Raw genomic sequence first — 19,930 nt, forward strand, 5'->3', positions numbered from 1 at the left:
TCTTTCTTTCTTTCTTTCTTTCTTTCTTTCCTTTCTTTCTTCTCTGACAGTAATTAGGTCCACATGGAAAAACACTCCTTTTTTCCTACCCAGAGTGTTACCATACTTATTGCATGAGTTCACTCTCAGTTTGTCTAATGTGGCTTTACTTGCTGCCATAACCCTGTGAAGAATCAGCTCACTCTGAAGATGAGGCCTATTTGCTTGGACAGATGAGAGTAAGAAAGAGTGGCAGATCCATAGCTGGATAAGATAAACCAACTCCTTCAAGAAGCAGATACAGTTCTTGCAGAAGAAAGGCTACTTGTTCAGGAGTGATTGATAGCCCTAGTTTGGAGGTGAAGTCTAAAGGGGGAAATGTTGTTAGCAAACATGTAAATTACAGAGACACACAGGCCAGGCTGCTCAATGAAGGCACACTCTGCATTGTTCTTGGGAAACCAGAGTGAGGAGAGAGGAGATGCAGGTTTCTCAGAAAGAATGTTGCCAGAATGTTCCAGGAAGTATGCTTTGAAACTACTTGTACCAAGTATTATGAAACAGATTAATTTATAAGAAAGAATTATTTTCTGGATAATTGTGGTAACTGTAATGTTGGACTTTTTTTTTCTTTACTCTATGATTCCTCTTGGATGTACATAACAATTTTATCTTCTATTCATAACTGGAGCTCTGGTGGCCTAGTGGCAAGAAGCTGCGCTGCAAACCTAAAGACTTGTGGTTCAAGGCCACCAGCTGCTTCATGGGAGAAGGATGGACAATCTCCTCCTGTGCAATTAACTGCCTCTGAAAAACCTCTGGAGGGTCAGCTGTGGGTTGGTTCTGACAACAACAGTTCATAACCTCAGAGTGCTGTGTCACAAAGTGCTGTTTCACTTGGTGTCACAAAACTATTTGTTCTTATTCATAATTGATTACAAGATTTTTCTCCTAGGTGATTCCTTTTTTAATTGTTTCATTCTCAGTCAAAAGAGAAGGCATGTGAGTGGTCAGTTTTCATATATATGTTTCAGAAAGCACCCTAAATAGCTCTTTTAATCTTGAATTCTACCTATGTTTGAAAACCTATGGATTCCATATTGGTGCGATGGCACAGTCAAGTACTAGAATATGTGGATTGGGGGTGCCAGTGCTGGTGCATCTGTGAGGTGGCTGGTTCTGGAGGCACCAATGCAGCCTGGAAAGATCTCATCCTGATGTCACTCCTTGAGTGCAAGGACTGTCTACAGGTTGCAGTCCATGCTACCAGGGCAGGACAACACTTCTCTGCCCGAAAGCCCTTTGACTTCCTGTCTCATCTGGGGAAATGGCGATAAACTTAAGCTCTATACCAAGCCATCTCTGGCCCTCAATAAACTTCATTTCCGTTTGTTGTTTGTTTGTGGTTTTTTTAAATTGTCAATTCTAACTTTTATTCTTATACAATTTGCAGAATAGAGTTGAAAGGATTGTTATAGATTTTAATGTTGATAAGAGGAACCAGACTATAATACAACTGAAATGCAGTGGTGAGCTGAGCAAGTACATTTAAAAATGAAGTCACAGACACGATTTTCTATACAATTTTTGTTGTTGTTTGAAGAAACTTATAAAGTCAGCAAACAGTCACAGATGAAAGAACAAACAAAATAGATGGACTGGATAGTTAAGATGCGGAACAAAAATACCTGTTCAGGGTTAGAAATGGACAGAGTAGTTTATTATGCAGCAAGAGAAAAGGAGATGGCAGCTGGCCTCTGATGGACAGGAGGCCGCCCAGCTGCATTTGCTCTTCCAGCCCGTCATGTAGCCTCCACTGCTGATACCTATGTGTTCACTGTTGGGCTCTTTTATAGGGCTTTTTGGAAGGATCTCTTCAGCTAATGTGTTGTTGTTGTTTGTTGTTATGTGCCGTCGAGTCGTTTGCAACTCATAGCGACCCTATGCACAACAGCCCTAAACCCTGCTCTATCCTGTGCCAACTGCACTGCCTCTGACACACCCATCCCCATTACCCCAGTCACCGAATCAATCCATCTCAAAGAGGGTCTTCCCCTCCTGCGCTGTCCCTCCACCCTCCCAAGCATGATGTCCCTCTCCAAGGACCCGTCCCTCCTGGTAACATGTCCAAAGTATGTCAAACAAAGCCCCAAAATCCTTGCCTCCAAGGAGTAGCTTGGTTTAATCCTCTCCAAGATGAATCTGTTTGTTTTCCTGGCAGTCCATGGTACATTCAGTACTCTTCTCCAGCACCACAGCTCAAAGGCATCCACTCTCCTTCTGTCCTCCCTAATCATTGTCCAACTCTCTGATGCATAACAAGCAATTGCAAAGACCATGGCCTGTATCAGGCGCACCTTGGTCTCCAGAGAGACACTGTTGCTCCTGAGTACTTTAGAGAGGTCCCTAACAGCAGACTTTCCCATCGCGATATGCTTTTTTATTTCCTGACTGCTGGTGCCAAGAGTGTTGACCGTGGAGCCGAGCAAACTGAAGCTGTGAACAATCTCAATCTCTTTGCCATCCATCCTGATGCTGCCAATTGGTCCAGTGGTGAGAATCTTTGTCTTCTTGACATTGAGCCTCAGTCCATACTGAAGGCTGCAGTCCTTGACCCTTCGCAACAAGTGCATGAGGTCCTCCTCAGTTTCAGCAAGCAGGGTTGTGTCATCTGCATAACGCAGATTGTTAATAGATCTTCCACCAATCCTGATGCCACAATTCTCCTCATAGAGCCCAGCCTCTCGGATAATCTGCTCTGCATACATGTTGAAAAGGTATGGAGACAGGATGCATCCCTGGCGTACACCCTTCCCAATTTTGAACCATGCAGTGTTACCCTGCTCTGTTCTGACTACTACCTCTTGGTCCAAGTATAGGTTTCGCATTAGCACAATTAAATGTTCTGGGATTCCCATTCTTCTCAGAGTCAGCCACAGTTTGTTATGATCCACACAGTCAAATGCCTTTGCATAACCAATGAAACACAGATCTTTCAGGTCCTCAGGCCAGAAAGGAAAACATCATCTACACAGGAGTTCTACAGGACACGTCACCTTCCCTTGGAGACAGTACAACTAAACTTAAGAGATACTGGTCAAAAGAAAAAAAAAATGTCAGCAGTTGACGTGTTTGGAATCACAGAAGCCAAGAAAGCTTAAGATACAAGCTGTCAGATCATGGGTTGGACAATGGAAGATATTTTCTGAAGGGACTTGGCAGATGTGAAGGGTTATCCTGGTGGAGGGTGGAGCTGGGAAGTAAGTGGGTCAAGGCACTGGGCTAGGGGTGGGGTCAACACTGTAACTAATGCTTAACTCCACAATAAGGGATTTATCTTTCACTGCTCCACAAATTGCTTGTCTGTCAGATACTCCTCTAAATCTGAACATTCAGATTAAGACAGACTAGGAAGAAGGCTTGGCCACCCACTTCTGAAATAGCAGGCCTATGAAAACCCTATGCACAACAGAACACACGCAGACTAACAGAAAAGGCAACCTAGGTAGAACTATCAAGTATGGGAATACAAAGGAGGAGGAACAGTTGTAAGCAGACCCTAGTGATTGGAACATGGAATGTGAGAGCCATGAATGTAGGAAAATTAGAAATTGTTAAGAAAGAAATGGAATGCATAAATATTGACATATTAGGCATTGGAGAGATGAGATGGACTGGCATGGGGCATTTTGAGTCAGATGACCATATAATATATTACTCTGGAGATGAAAAGACAAGGAAAAATGGGGTTGTCTTCATAGTAAAAAAAGTAATTTCTAGATCCATCTTGAAGTACAACATCGTGAGTGACAGGATTATATCCATACACTTACAAGGAAGTCCAGTGAATACCACTATCATTCAGACATATGCACCAACAACCAGAGCCAAAGAAGAAGAAATAGATGATTTCTACCAACTCAGCTAATGTGAGGAACTCCTTTTCAATGTTTATATTTGCTTTTTGCAATCTGTTCTCCTTTTCCTTTGGGTACAACTCTTTTATCATCCATATTCCACATCTTCATTGGCATGCTCATCTATATTTCTAAGCCACTTGCTGATGTTTTCAAAACTTTTCACGTTGCTGATGTCACATACTAGCATAATACTCAACCAACCAACCATCCTGGGCTTGGGTCTCTAGGAAGCCTCCTCATGTTAGTCTCTTGTAAGCCTTCTCATTACATGTTCTTTGTCTGTGATCTTGTAACCTGCCCCTCCCTAATGACAAAGCCCCTCATCTCACCCTCACAACCACGACAGGCATTCTTTCACACACACGTCTCACCTCCCATCTCCACACTCACTCCATTCTTCCCACAAACAGGCTTTACTGTGTGCCAAGCATGTCTGCACCCTCAGATGCTCTCCTGCTCCAGGGGTGTACATGTCCGTACACCAGCTCTGCAGTCTAGGGATGTCCATGCAACTGTGGAGAGACAGAGGACAAAACATTGCCTTATGCTAGTCAGAGTCGCTGGACTCACCAGTGGAATTGGATGGGAAGATTGGGAAGAACCTTCAAGGATGCAGAGTCTCTAAGGGAGGCAGGACAGGGATGGGTGGTGGCTTGGCTTGACGAGGTATAGGGCCTGCAAGGAGGTCAGCGATGTTGGAGAGAGCAAGTTGATTCTGAAAGGTTTGAACTCACTACAAAGTCCAAAAGCAGCCCTAGCCAAGAGTAGAGTAAATATGGTTGCTTTAAAATGTGTGCCTTGGTGAAAGCAGGCGAAGGCTTAATTTAGCATCAGCCCCAAAGAAAGAGAGGAGGAATGAGTATACTTAACCACTCTTCACTGATCTGTTGTAGTAGGCACAGCAGTTTCTAGAGCCCGAGTCATTTACCATTTTTCCACCACATTTGATCTGAACAATATGAACTACCTCCTTAAGCAGATCATAAGCCATGTCTAGGGATATTCAAATGTCAACTATACATTAACCAGGTGATCTGCTATTTCTTGGAACAGACTTGCACCAAGTCACCTATTCTGGTTGTTATTAGGTGCCATCAAGTCAAATACAATTCATAGCGACCTTATGAACAACAGATCTGAACCCTGTTCTATCCAGTGCCATCCTCAAACTTCTGACACACTAGAGCCCATTGCAGCAGTCACTGTGTCAGTCAACTTGGTTGAGGGTCTTCCTCTCCTTTGCCAACACTCCACCCTTTCCAGCATCATGTCCTTCTCCAAGGAATAGCCTCCTAGCAACATATCCAAAATATGTGAGGTGAAGCAAGGTGTTAATTGTGGATCCAAGCAAGATGAAGCTATTGACAGTTTCAATCTCCTCTCCATCCATTATGATGCTGCCTATCAGTCCAGTGGTAAGAATCTTTATTTTCTTGCCATTGGCATTCAAGCCATACTGAAGGCTGCATTCCTTGATCTTCTGCAGCAAGTGCTTCAAGTCCTCCTTACTTTCAGCAAAAAAGGTTGTGTCATCTGCTTAATGCAAGTTGTTGATGAGTCTCTCTCCAATCCTGATGCCACATTCCTCTTCACAGAGTCCAGCTTCCTGGATAATGTACTCAGCATACACACTGAATAGCTATGGAGAGAGAAAACAACCCTGATGCATTCCCTTCTCAATTCCAAACCATGCAGTGCTCCCCTGCTCTGTTCGCACAACAGCCTAGGTATAGGTATAGGTTTTGCATGAGCACAATTAAGTGCTCTGGGATTCCCATTCTTCTCAATGTCAGCCACAACTTTCATGATCCACACAGCCAAAAACCTCTCTAGGTAGGGGGAGTAAATCAGCAAGATGGAGTCACTTTGGCTTCAACCTATAGGTTCCGACCCTGTCTTCTATGACAGGAAACCTGGAGCCCTCCATTGTACAATGAAACAATCAAGAACAATATAGCCTAATATAGCCAGATGGGGAAAGAGATGTATCTTGTGGGGGCCAGGGGAGGCTTTGTTAGGAAGATGGGAGGCTGGGCCAGAAAGAGAAAAGAAAGCAACATCCTCTGTCTGGGTCTGAGGACACACTCTGGTGTGACTCGGCAGGGACAGCCTGCTGGCCTGACAAAATGAGGCTAGAGGAAGCCCTGGTGGCTGAATAAAGACTCTGGTTTTGGTTCATTGTTTTTGGGGTTTTAAAAAATTGCGATTTGGGTGAAAGTTTACAAAGTAAATTTGTTTTCCATTCAGCGATTTATATGCATTTTGTTTAGCTGCAACCTCTCAATATAACATTCCTTTCCCACTTCCCGGGTTCGCCTGTCCTTCTTCCCTGCCCCTAGTTGCCTTTTTTTTAAAAAAATTAATTTTAATAGACATTTACAGAAGTTTTGGATTTCCATTCATTCATTGCCGCACTTTTCTCCCTGCCCTCCCCTCCCCGCCAGTTTGCTCCCCTCTCCGGAAAAAAAAATTCCTTCATTAGTATACAATTCCCCCATCCCTTCCCCCCCACCCTCCACCCGGAGTACACTTCTCTATGCAACCTTAATTCTGGATTCCTGTGCTAACCATAATATTCAATCATACGTCACCTCTAATCTGTTCTTTCCCTCATCTGTTTCAATACAATATACATAATTTATCCAGTTTTTCCTAGTTGCCTTTTGAATTTTGTTTCGAGGCTCACAGTTTCAGACCCCAGGCCCAGCAGTCATCCTGGTGAACACAAGGAAAGGCGCCGGGGTTTAGCATGCCCAACCAAGCTAACGCCCCGCCAGCAGATCTTTTGTCCCAGAGACTCAAAGGCAGCGTCAGCAGGGCCAGGCCTATATATATGGGAGCAGGTTGGAGAGTGGGTGCACCATGGCACAGAGCTCTGGAAAGGTGAGTGTTCCCTCCCGGGCTCCGGGCTCCAAAGCCCCAGAGGAATCCAAACTAAGACCCTGCAAACTGCCTCCCTGCGCCCCATCACCGTTTTTATGCTTGGATTTGAGGAGGGACAAAAGGATGAGCTCACTAGTCTATGGGTTTGTCATATGCAAAGTTAGCACAATTTGATGGAATGGGCCGCCCTGCTGTTGAGTAGCTGAAGCTGGGAGTCAGGGCCTGGCTGACATTAGAAGCAGGGACGGTGGTGAACACCAGGGCCTTGTTTCTTGATCACACTGGGGATCCCTGAGGGTTCTGGAACCCAGAGAGCCCACTCTGTCATCTTTATCTGTGGCTGCTCTAACTGAGACGTTGACAGTCGGAGCACCCAGTGAAGGATCAGCTAGGAGCGGGCTGAAACTTCCCTGGCAGCAAAGGACAGAGGGAGTCTAAATGTGGGCTAGCTCTTTGCAAAACGCTGAGGCTGGCAGTACATGTCTCATTTTGGTGCCTAGATTTCCCTGCTCTCTGAGAACCCCACTCTGGGGGGCTATCTATGCAGGGAGAGTAGCCTCCCACTTCTCTAACTTCCTTATCTAGTTTATTTGAGAAGCTATTTTCAAGAGATTGTGTCAATTTAGACTGCTTGGGTCACACTTTAGTGATAAATGGTTACATGTCCCAGTGTCCATAAGCCTTAAAACGTGCCACACTCAAGCAGTGCATTCCCCAGCAGGTCTGTGCAGGACTCCTGCCAAACCCATCCAGCTCTAGGTCTGCAGAGCTGTGTGGCAGGGGGACCCATGTACCAGCTTGAAACGCTTCCATTGCCAACGTACATGACCACTCCTGTCTACAAGGTGCATGGAAGCAGAATTCTGCCACTTCCTCCGAGGAGAACTGGAAATATTACTGTTGCTATAATAGACTAGAGAACTCTGGTGGCCTAGTGTTAAGGAGTTGCCCTGCCACCCAAAAGGCAGGCTGTCCAAGTCCAGCAGCTGCTCTGTGGGGAAAAGATGGTCCATCTCCTCTGTGTTAATTATTGCTCTGAGGATTACTTATGAGCGGGTTCTTACCTGAGGGTACGTAGCAACAATGACAAATGACTGGGGTGGGTTCCAGACTTCTAGGCAACATTATTTGCACTTTAACAGCCCCTTCTGAAAGCCCAAGTCTTGAATCTTAAGAAGAGAGTTAGGATAAGAATATCAGGTGCCACAACAGGTATCGGGGCTTTGGCTGTTTCACACTGTTTTGCTTGGTGATGAGGAGAACCAGCTGGTGTCACATAGCTCTGGGACACTGTGACTGAACTGAGTTCCAGACTTGAGATGCTTCAGGCAGCCCTAGCAGCTTAGTGGTAAGGTGTGGTACTTCTAAAACACAAGCATGTGGTTCAGATCCCCCAGCTGTTCCACGGAAGAAAGATGGACAATCTCCTTGCATGCAATTTACTGTTTTCTGAAAATCCACGGGAAGGTCAGCTATGAGTCGGTTCGACTCAACGGCCCACAACAGCAAGGGACTCAGAGCATGGGATTTCACTAAGCAGGTCCCTTCTGAGGACATAACCCCTGTGCCAACCTCCAAGGTGGAGTTCATTCAGGAGGTGCAATCCAGGTACTTGCCTTTCCAGAAAATAAATGCAGAGGTATAATGGAGCAGTTGTTTGGGAGGTGTTTTGCTTTGAAAAGATTTCATTCAATGTGATTATAAATAGTTGTGTTTGAAATGTGATGGAAATTTGCAAAGAACCATTTTTAATTGCTCCCTACACAAAGGGGGAAATCTCTGCCTTTCAAATACTGACTGACACTTTGCTCGACCTCTCCTGAGGGTAGTAAGGGCTGGAGTGCTATCATCACATTAACCCACCAAAGGAAAAGAGAGGAAAAACCCACTCACATGTCCTTTCACCTGGTTGATCAGTAAATCTTGGATGGGCCCCACAGTATGCAAGGGGACTGAGTTAATGTTCTTGGGAATGGAGATTCCCCTAGATGAGAGTCAGGCCAGCCCCTGACCTCATCCCCTCACCTGCACCCCCACCCCCCAGATCACCCTCTATGAGGGGAAGCACTTCACAGGATGGAAGCTGGAGGTCTTCGGGGACTGTGACAACCTTCAGGACCGAGGCTTCATGAATCGGGTGAATTCCATCCGAGTGGAGAGCGGTGCCTGGGTGTGCTTCGAGCACCCCGATTTCCGGGGCCAGCAGTTCATCTTGGAGCGTGGGGACTACCCTGACTTCTTCCGCTGGAATGGACACAATGACCACATGGGCTCCTGCCGGCCTGTAGGAATGGTGAGTAGGGATCCACTTTGGTGGCACTGCCTGCTGAAGTGATAGAGCGGTGTGGGGGTGAGAGGGCTGCCGACCTGAACTGGTGGGGACAAATCACCAGGAGAGCAAGGTCTTCTCAGCTGTGTGGTCCTTGAGATCATCCAGGTCCAGCCACGTCCTGAGCTGAAGATGGTATGGGGTCAAAAGGACAGGGACTCGGATGGGATCTTTGTTGGGGACCACCCTGCTTAAAAAAGCCTGTTTCTGAGACTTTCACACTGGGACTACAGGGTCTATCTTCCTGGGGCCTGCCTTCCAGAAGGTATCACTTCAACAAGGGGCGTCTTTTCTGTGTCCATTCCTTAGGGTCCTGCCACATGACCCAAACTTACCAGGCCAGCCAATATAAGACACCATTTTCATGCATACATCAGGAAACCACTTTAAATTTCTCATCCAAGAGTTTGGCTAGGTTTATCATTGAAAGTGTCCTGATGTAAGTTTGATTTTGCATGCAGATGAGGGGATTAGGGGAGAAAGAAAGTGAGTATTAAAGTTCACCTGACTTTGGCCTGTGCATCACATCTTGAAGGTGATTCCCAATACTTTTCAAGAGTGATCTGTGCACGCAGTTTGGAGTGACTCATAGGGGAAGCTCCCACCAAAAAAAGAACAGTTATGGGCTGCCCAAAGAATAAACAGATCTCCTCGGAAAAAGTATAACCAGAATGCTCCTTAGAAGCAAGGGTGGCGAGACTTTTTCTCAAATGCGTGTTATCAGGAGAGATCAGTTCCTATAAAAACACATCAAAATAGAGGGCCAGTGACAGAGAGGAGACCCCCAATGAGATGGTGAGACAGTGGACGTAACACTGAGCTTAAGTGAAGCAGGAACTCTGAGGGTGATGTAGAATTGGGCATGGTTTCATTCTGTTATATTTAAGGTCAAGTTGGAGGCAACTCAGCTACAACGGCAACCAGTGGACTCTGTGGGGTCTTGGTGGTGAGGGAAAACTCAGGCTGCAGGGCCTGGGAGACCTTTATCTGGGCTGCCTTTACAGCTTTGGCCCTGCATGTAAAAAGAGCAAATGCAATGTGCTCCCCCAAAGTTGAGGACCGACGTTTGCTTGCTCTGTGCTGAAATATAAGCAATGGGCTCCTTGAATTTCCCCAAGTCACAAGTACCAACCTGTCTGGAGTGCTCTACATTTGGGACAAGAAGTGACAAGATCCTATAACCAGAGGTGAACAAGGTACCCATGACCAGGTAGGTCTGGTTACATGCCTATAGGCTCCACAGAAAGAACCTGTCTGTGGGGACTCACATCTCTTCCCTGCATTGGTTACAGAAGCAGATGGGCTTTGGCATCTCAAATTGTAAGAGTAATTTCCTCTATATTTCCACCAGACCATGGTCATTTGAGAAAAAAAGGAATTAAAGTTGTTGGTCCTAGATCCTGCATAATGCTCTATCTATAAACAATTATCAGGTATATAGTGAGACCTTCTTGGGCCAGCCTTGCCATAAACATGGGCCTAGGGGAGCCCAGAGCACGTGCTGAAGTTTTCCTTTAGCTTCTGGTGACACGACGCAGGCAATCTCATAGGGATCAGTGAACTAGGCTCTAAGGTCCAGCCAGATTTCCACTAAAGAGACTCTACTGTTTGTTTGAGGGTTTTGGCTTCATGTTTTAATCAGAAGTTCTATTTCAACAAGATGAATTGACACAATAGCTGTGAAAATCGGCCCACATGCAGCAGCGATTGTGAGAACGGCACAAGACCCAGAAGCATTTTAGCGTGTCATAGAGTCACTGTGAATGGGGACCAACTTGATGTCACCCAGCAACATTACTGTTACTGAATATTGTCATTACGTTATGGTAGTCCATAATGTGCAAGCCAGAGAGAAGGATGAAGGATGGAACCCTGTACTGGGTGATGAGGGTGAGAGAGGGATTCCCCCGAGGAGCTGATGACTAGCTACAAACCCTCTCTGTTCCTTGAATTCTTCTCAGGGAAAAAGAGGAGATTGGGCTGGTTCAGATGGGTCAGAACTTGTAAAGTGCTAGAACTCGCTCACCGAACCAGACCATCTGTGTAAGAATAAACAAGGGTTGGTGGGGGAGGTACTCCCTGTCCACTCTGAGCTCAGCCCTGGGTCAGCCCCCCTGGAGTGGCCCGGGACTCCGAGGTCAGTGGGCTGGGCCATTCTCAGTCCCTTCCTGTGGGCCTTCTTTTCATGACGGACACGGACTCAGGAGCACTTTTCTCCTTTTCCTCCCTTCGCCTTGGAGCATGGGGAGCATTTCCGCCTGGAAATCTTCGAAGGCTGCAACTTCACAGGCCAGCGCCTGGAGTTTACAGAGGACAGTCCCTTCCTCCAGAGCCAGGGCTGGACCAAGAACTGCGTCAGCGCCCTTAAGGTGTACGGGGATGGAGGGTGAGTGACAGGAGTCTGACTCCACAGGCAGACAACAAGCCCCCAACACTGAGGCCTTCCCCAGACAATGACTGCCCCACACCCAGGCAGAAGCAGCTTCTCCCACTGCCTGGAAAGCTCTGGGAGGGGACCCTGGGTGCAGAGGCACCTTAAAGGGAGGCCCTTCACCGGAGTGGGGGTGGGGGGCAAGTTGTAATGGTTGACGAAGACTCGATACCTGAAGTGCAAGCAGTGTGCTCCTTGGAGGCAAGGAGAGTGAAATGTGGTCTCATGTACTTTAGACAAGTTGTCAGGAGGGGCTAGTTCTTGGGAAAGGTAGAGATTCAGAGAAAGAGAAAGACCTCAACAAGATGGATTGACACAGTGCCTGTAACAATGGGCGGCAGCCTGTCAGCGCTGAAGATGGTGCAGGATTGGGCAGGGCTCAGATCCTTGTTCACAGTGTCTCCTTGTGTCCTCCTCGACTTGATGGCGCCTAACAACCACGATGGTAGTGAAGGCTGGGTTGGTGCTGGAGAGAGGACCCGTTTGCTCTTTAGAGCCCAGGGAAGCTCAAGCACCGTGAAACCCCAGCCCCACCCTTGCCCTGAGGCATCTCAAAACAAGAGCCAGCCGGTGGGTTGTCTTAGAAAGACCACAAGTGTATGGGCTGAACAAATGGATTTTTCTCACTCTTTAGGAGGCTAGAAGTCCAAATTCACTGCGCCAGCTCCTGGGGGAGGTTTTCTCTGTCAGGTGTCTTTTCAGCTTCTATTCCTGGATCCCTTGACAGTCATGTGATGCATGTCTTCCGCCCCATTGTACTTGTTTGCCTAATCTGTTCTTTTATATCTTAAGAGTATGTTTTAAGACCCACTCTGTACGAATTTCTACCTCATTAACCAGCAAAGGGGGCTGAATTCTCCGATGGGATCGTGGCCATGTAGATAGATGTTATATTTAAGTTCTCTGTTGTTGCTAGATGTAATCCATTGTGACCCTGTGAACAACAGACTATCCTGCACCACCCTCACCGTCTCTGATACACTACAGCCCTTTGTTCCAGCCATTGTCCATCTTACTGAGGGTCTTCCTACCTTATGCTGACTCTCCACCTTTCCCATCATGATGTCCTTTCCCAAGGACTGGCCCTCCTGATAATATACCTAAACTGCATGAGATGAAATTTCACCATCCTTGCCTCTAAGCTGGCTGCATTTCCTCCAAGATAGACGTGTGTGTTCTTTTGACAGTCCATAGGCTCTTCCCCAACACTACACTATAAAGGCATCAATTCCTCTTTGGTCATTTTAATAACAGTTAGGTTTCTAATATATGTTTTTGAGAGACACAATGTAACCCATAAAAGCAAACAGACCCCACATCCCAGTATGGCTAACTGCTGGCCTGGACAACTCTCTCTACTGGAATGTTTTGGGGAGGATTTGGGGCGATGATACTTTGGGAGATCTCACTTCCTGGGCAGACAGGGCCTAGGGGACGTTGTCTGGATTGGAGGGTTACCTGCACATCCCTGTGCTTTGTAGCCTCCACTTTATAAAGGAGGAAGCTACCATGCAGAAAGGTCAGAGGACTCTTGTCCTAGCAGGTGACACAGCAGGATTACAACCAGGCTTTTTGTCTCGGGATTGTTCAGTCCTATAAAGTGTCATCCTAGGCACCATCCCCTACAGACAGCTACTTGCATAGAGAACTGCCTCTCCCAGAGCCCTGTGTCTGTATTCCTATAGCCCAGGATCAAGGCAGTGCTGGGGGCTATGAATAAGTGTGAGGGGGTACTAATGGAAAAGGATGTCACAGTAGGAAGATGGTCTGGCCCCATGGGATTGGTGTTGGAGATGGCACTTTGGTTCTCCAGGGCCCAGGGAAGTTCCACATGCAAGTTTTCTGCTTTCTATCTTCTGATTCTCCCCAAGGCTCTCTTTTTCACTTCTGCCTTTCTTATTTCCCTTTATCTTTGTGAAATTCCATGTTTGCCCTACATGGATGATGCCTAAGAATTCCAAGGGTAGAATCCCAAAACAGTAATCTGCCCTGGAAAAATTGCTGACTGAGTTGTGTCTTGTGAGGTCAAGAAGATACCCTTTCATGTACAGGGGCCTGAGACGCAAGAGGTCACCTCCCATGCCTGTTCCCAGAAGACTCCTGGGGCTTGTCTAGAAATAAGGTGGGAAGTGGTACTGGGAATAGCATTTGGAGAACATACATGATCTCTTTTCACTCCCATCTTACCTATGAGGAAAGAAATAGGAAGTTGCACGTGGTAGACTCCATCTTGGGACTTGACACTCTGCATGGAGTCATACTGGGGAGGAATATTCTTTTCTTTCTGAAATGTTAACTTTTAGAAAGAGGGTCCAGGTAGTGGGAGCTGGGATGGGCCCTGGGCTGCCATCACTTTTCAGACAGGAGCAAGTTCAGGAACAGTCTATTGCCACAAAGCAAGCTGCCCATGCTCTGCCCTGTCCCTGAAGGGACGTGGTCTCCACATTGACCCAAGAACTAATGTCCTTGCCTTCATCCAGAGAAAGACCATTCACATTCTTGGAGGAGGAGGGTACCTGAAGGACCAGCCAGCCTTTTCCTCTTCGGTTGGAACAAAGTTTCATGCTGGCCTTAAACACTGTGAGACATGTTCCTGAGGGGTAGGGTAAAGCGGACTGGTAGCGAGGCCAAGGCCGGAGGTGCAGGAACCCAGGCAAATCTGTGTCCCCCGCAGAGCTCCTGCTGACTCACGTTTCCTTCCTCTCTCTGTGTGCATTCTCTCCTCAACCCCTGGCGGGCTGCCAGCACTTGCAGGGTTAGGGCAGAGAGAGGCGCTGAGGGGGGTAGAGGAGTGCGAGAGCTGAGAAAAGCACCACTGATTCACTGACGCAGTGGCCACATGGCCTCGGTGCTCACTTCCTTTCACTGGACCTGTCCAAAACAATGGCATTAGGTCAAAGGCACTCAAAAATTGCACACCAGTGTCTTATGGAGAGAGAAATTGGTTTGAGGTTGATGTTTCAAGACAGAATCCTGTGACCTGGCCAGAGGGCCCCCTAATTAGAGTTAAACTGTTCACAGCCCTGTTAAAGGCTGAGGATGTATTCAGCATGCTGCTTAAAGGCCACCAGCTCCTCTGTCAGGAAAATACCATTTCCTAGGTGTGGTGAAAGACGAAGATGTTGAGTTAGCTTTGAGTGCTCCTGCAGTAGACCAAGCCCTATCTACCATCCACTTCCTGCCACCCCCATCCACACACACAACTTCCCCTCAGCAAGGCCCAGACTTTACCCTCCGTGGAAAATGGTTCAAAATGGAGCCTTTCTGCTTTGCACAGCCCCATGCCCAGAGGAGGGCAGAGTTAGGAGGCTCTGTGCCTCCTGCTGCAGCCAGGAGCCCTCTTTCTTGGTCCACAAGCTCCTTTCCCAAACACGGATGTTCTCTGGGCTCCTCGCTTACCTTGCTCCCAGAGGGAACCATCCTTGATTGCGTGAGTCCATTGCCTTTTACCTGACATCCTGAGCTCCCTGGGCCATCCCATCCCTAGTTCAGGCTCCAAGGTATTCTTTTCTTTGCTCTGCTCTCTTGAGTACCAGCAACTTAGCCAAGAAGGAGTGGAGGAGTGGAGGGATGAAGTACAATTGTCCCCACAGTCACTCCTGGCCCTGTGAGGACTACTTGAGGTTGGTCATGTTAGAATATCCTCAGTCCTGGGCACTAGCCAGGGTGTAGTGCCACAACCCAGTCCCAATATGCCTGTAGGTGGACCACAGGGAAGACCATCCAGCAGAATAGGGCCAGACACCAGCCATGTCCCCAGATGGAATGGGGTTGCCTCAGCATTTTGAGAGGGGCCCAGCCCCGGCCTGCTCTGCTCAGCATCCCAGGCATTCATCCGCCCTCTTCCTCACCCACTTGCCCTTCACCTTTGTTCCAGGTGGGTCCTGTACGAGGAACCCAACTACCATGGCCGGATGTATGTGGTAGAGAGGGGTGACTTCCGCAGCTGCTCTGACTGGGAGGCCCAGAGCACCCGCATCCAGTCCGTCCGAAGAATCGTCAACTTCTTCTAGCCAGGCCTGTCCACTTGCCTCTGGCCAGGCTGGCCCTGGGACCAGGAGAGGCCCAGAGGGGACAGGTTGGTCCTTCAGGACATAGGATGCCAAGACTCCAAACCCACTGCCGTCAAATCGTTCAGACCCTTGACCACCCTCCACTGGGCTTACTAGGCTGTAAATCTTACTGGAGGAGCCTCACATCTTTCTCCTGAAGAGTGGTTAGTTGGTGGATTCAAGCCATCAACTTTTCCCTTGGCAGTACAATGCATAACACTGTACACCACCGGGGCCCAAGATTGTAAGGAATAAAAGTCGTACAAGCCAGAACCTCAGCAGGCCTTGGGTGCTTTCTCTTGTCCTTCCTGACCCATTGGGCAGTGGGGTGGGCTGCCCAGGGCCTGAACAGAGCAGAGGATCCAGGGCCCATTCCCAGACTGAGAGATGGATCTTTCTTTCACCCACATTGTTGCTGTTGTTATGTTCCATTGAGTCCCCTGTGACTCATAGTGACCCCGTGTACAACAGCCCTAAACCCTGCTCTATCCTGTGCCAGTCTTATTGTCTCTGATACACCTACCCCCATTACCCCAGTCACTGAACCAATCCACCTCATAGAAGGTCTTCTTCTCTTGAGCCTGCCCTCCACCCTCCCAAGCACAATGTCCCTCTCCAAGGACTGGTCCCTCCTTACAACATGTCCAAAGTATGTCAGACGAACTTCAGAATCCTTGCCTCCAAGGAGCAGCCTGGCCTCACCCTCTCTAAGACAAGCCTCTTTGTTCTATGGCAGTCCATGGTATATTCAATACTCTTGTAGACACCCATATGTTCCACATCTACCTAATTCCCTTCCCAAAGCAGGGGAAGGACTAAGGAAGGTGGGGGAAGGACATCTGGGGACACTCAGTTTTAGACTATGCCGGCTATTGGCCTTCTGACCCAGCCCTTTTGTTTCATGCAGAGGAGTCCTATGCCCAGCGTGGCGAGATCTCAGAACAGGCTCCTTTTGGAACCAGGATGTAGTCCATTTTGGCTCCTTGGTCAGTTAGGAAAGAGGGAAAGAGGAGCAAGGGAGCCAGGAGGGAGCCCCACTTGTCCCCCTGACTCAGCAGCTTGGCCATAGACACGTGGTCTGTTCCTGGCTGGAGGCCCAGCTGGGGACTCTTTGTTTCCAGCTCTAGGTTTTATCCTCTAGGCTGATGGTGGCCCCTGGGCTTCCAGAGGAGGCCGTTCTGAAGGGATGGACAGACCTCGGCCCATGCATCTGTCCTGTGAGGAATTGGGGTTCTAGAGGTACTTCCACAAGAAAGGAGATGGGGAAAGCTAGAGAAGCAGCAGGGAGGGGAATGTAGTGAGAGCAGCTTGTTCCACAGGAAGGAATAGAAGTTCTCCTGAGGAAGAGGACCTGGAAGGAGCTCTCAGGACTGGAAAGGGGGTTAGTGTACCCCGACAGCCTCTCACCTCCAAGATGGGATACAGATAGTTAGGGATCAGGGTAGGGGGCCAGGCAGAGCTGCATGCTAGTCCTGAGAATTATCAGGGGACCAACGTGGGTGGTGGCACTCCAGCAGTTGTGGGCCCGTACTCCCAGGGACACAGGGACTGTCCAGGGAAATGTCCTACCCAAGTGGTAGGATTGCTGGGAAGGGTCCCCTCCAGTGAGAGAAAAAGGCTGACAACTTGGCCTCCACAAGAGGCTGGACTGTCAGGGGAGGAGCCCAGATAACCTTGCCCTCCCCACACCCCATAGCTGAACTCAAGTCAAAGACTGCAGATAGAGAAGCACCCGAGTGCAGAAAGCAGACACTAGGCAATGTGTCCATTTGGTGGAACTCAACAAATTCTAGGAAGTTCATGGAGAGGGACCTCAAAAAAATTATCTTCCCACTGTCTCCAGGTCTAGGGCTCAGCCTGGACATTTGAGTCAGGGTTTTTGAATGTTATCAATGTGTCCCAACCATATGTGTCTTCATTGTCCCACTTCTAAACACTCAACATCGGGGCTCCGGGGTCCCTGCCCCTCCTATCTGCCCACCGAGCCTCTCAGCTCGCCTTCATTACAACTCATGAGTCCTTTTTCCCGGGACATCAAGAGAGGAACCCCTTAGCCACTAATCATCCAGAAAAGTATTTGATGGACTTCACAAGCCTGTTACCACCACGCAGCAGCATGCTACTCATTCCTCTGCAGGTGGTAGTTGGGGTACAGGGCAGAGCCACCAGGGCTGCACCCTACTCCGGGCATCATCTCTGTGGCTGTGACTTCCTCCAGGACTCAGCTTTCTCCTCTGTGAGATGGGTACAGCAGTATTCCTCACAGGGTGACTGTGAGACCGTAGGGAAACTGCCAAGCCCAGCCCCCTGGAAAATTCCCTCTTCTCCTAGATGCAAAGAGTCACATTAAGGGAGATTTATGCTTCACCAATTGGCTTTGTGCTCCTTGGTGACTTCTCCCACACTCCTGGTCCCTGATCTGTCAGGAAATATCTTGAAAAGAGAAAGAGAAGACTCCCACCAAGCACTTGGAAGCCAACCCACTGGGGTCAGTGCACCATTGGCAGCAAGCAGATTTGTCATACAGACAAGGGCCTGCAGATGCTTCACATACTTCTAATGCTGTTCTGCTGTTGGAGAACAGGGACTGACACCCTCGTGTCCTTCCTGACCAGACCTCCCACTACAGAGGGTCATCCCCAGAGGCAATGAACCAACAGAAGTGTTGGCCCAAATGAAGTTCTTCCCCAATCCACTTCTGCAGCACTGTCCCCACACTGCCCCAGGTGACTCCAAGTGTCCCTGCCACCTTGCCGCGTCTTGTTCTTGACTTGCTAAAGGTCTCTTGTCTCTCGACCTTGGAACCAACCAACAGAATCCCTTCAAAGGTTCAGGTGATACTCCTCCATTTCTTTATTCTCCTCAAGAAACCGTGGCACATTTTAAATAAAAAGTCTGTTGTATGAGAAGTGTAAAGTTCAGCTCCTGTTTGGGTGAGTTGGGTATCAGAGATGTTCTCTGGGTCCTAAAGGACCATCCGAGTCTCATCTGCCCAGACTGTGACCTGCCTATCCCTTACCTGCAAAATCCCCCTCTGGGCACAACTGTCTTCTTATTTGCCTCTCTTGATTTTCCACAGTATTCTGCACAGGGTCTAGGAAGAATGGGGTCATTCAGGGAGCCAAGGGTGAGGATAGGGCTTGGCCCAGACTTCTTGACTCATCCCATGACATGTAGTGAACTGTAATCTCTACCATCATCTTCTCGCCATTGGGTCAAAACCAAGTCATAACTGACCCTTCAGTGGGTTTTGTAGATTGTAAAGCACACAGGAGAATGCCCATCTTTCTTCCATAGAACAGATGATGTTGGAATGACCAGAGAAGCAGCCTATGGCTTAGCAATGTAACTCCTATACCACCAGAGCTCCCTACTGAATCGTACACCCTCCCACTCCTGGCCCAAATATATGTTTCCTTGGCTGGACCATGATTTTTAGTATTGTGGAGTAAATGATGTCATGATCTGATAAAACAACCTGTTGTTGATCTGACCGTGGCAGTTGTTTACTCAGGGTGTGACCTGCAGCCCCTTTTATCCCACAAGAGAGAAAATCAAGCAGAGAGGGAACCTCAGTACCCCAAGTGAGAAGAGGTGGAAGCAGAATGTGTCCTTAGGCCCCAGGCTCCTGAGCTGGTGAACTCCTAGACCCCTAGAGAGAAAGCTTCTCACTAGAGCAGCCCACTCTCTTCCTTAGGGAGTGTTGGTGTTGTGTGCTTTAGAGTCAGAACTGGCTCACAGCTGACCCTTACGTGGGCTTTCCGAGGCTTTAAATGATGTGGGAGATTGCCCATCTTTCTCCCATGGTGCATATGGTGGGTTTGAACCACTTGCTTTAGAGTTTGCAGTGTCACTTCCTACCACTAGGCCACCAGAGCTTCCTTAGGGAGTGTCTATCTTTTCATTAACTTGCTGCCTTGCTGACACACCAGCTGTCTGCTCACTTTCTTGGAGAATGTCTTTGCTTTAATACACTTACCACCTTGCAAGTACCTCTAAATCATTCTTTCTTCTTATTTTCTCTGTTGTGTTCTATCTGCTGAGTGGCATTCTTTTCAACTTTTTAGAGAGTTGTCTCATGAGACAGGGAGGATCAAAGTCCAAAACCTCTCCTCCAGTAACACTGGCATCAGGAATTCAGTGCTGTAGTGTGTTGTATGTGTAGCTAATGTTGGTGGTTAGAATTCACCACCTGCACTGAGGAAGAAAAACTAATAATCTCCTTTTTTAAATTTTTGTATTAATTTTAATAAAAATTTACGGAGACTTTGGATTTCCATTCATTCATTCTTGCACTTTTCTCCTGGCCCACTTCTCTTCCCCCCCCCCCCCCCCC

The 19,930-nt window shown here is 48.0% G+C and overlaps 1 protein-coding gene across 1 annotated transcript; it reads left to right on the forward strand.

The window, feature by feature from the left end:
• Nucleotides 1–6,761: 6,761 nt before the first annotated feature.
• Nucleotides 6,762–15,555, forward strand: CRYGN (crystallin, gamma N). Its single transcript, XM_006895140.1, has 4 exons — nt 6,762–6,782; nt 8,827–9,075; nt 11,352–11,497; nt 15,420–15,555. Exons 1-4 carry the CDS (start codon nt 6,762–6,764, stop codon nt 15,553–15,555), a joined length of 552 nt encoding a protein of 183 aa, XP_006895202.1.
• The last annotated feature ends 4,375 nt before the right edge of the window (nt 15,556–19,930 follow it).

This window comes from Elephantulus edwardii, unplaced genomic scaffold, assembly GCF_000299155.1.
Source record: "Elephantulus edwardii isolate Elephantulus edwardi_28Jun2011 unplaced genomic scaffold, EleEdw1.0 scaffold00161, whole genome shotgun sequence".
Taxonomy (NCBI): domain Eukaryota; kingdom Metazoa; phylum Chordata; class Mammalia; order Macroscelidea; family Macroscelididae; genus Elephantulus; species Elephantulus edwardii.

Excerpts from the sequence above, each read along its gene's own strand:
- CRYGN (XM_006895140.1), top strand. The coding sequence starts at position 6,762 with ATGGCACAGAGCTCTGGAAAG. Across the intron at positions 6,783-8,826 it reads TGGCACAGAGCTCTGGAAAG|ATCACCCTCTATGAGGGGAA; the intron begins GTGAGTGTTCCC and ends CCCACCCCCCAG. Across the intron at positions 9,076-11,351 it reads CCTGCCGGCCTGTAGGAATG|CATGGGGAGCATTTCCGCCT; the intron begins GTGAGTAGGGAT and ends TTCGCCTTGGAG.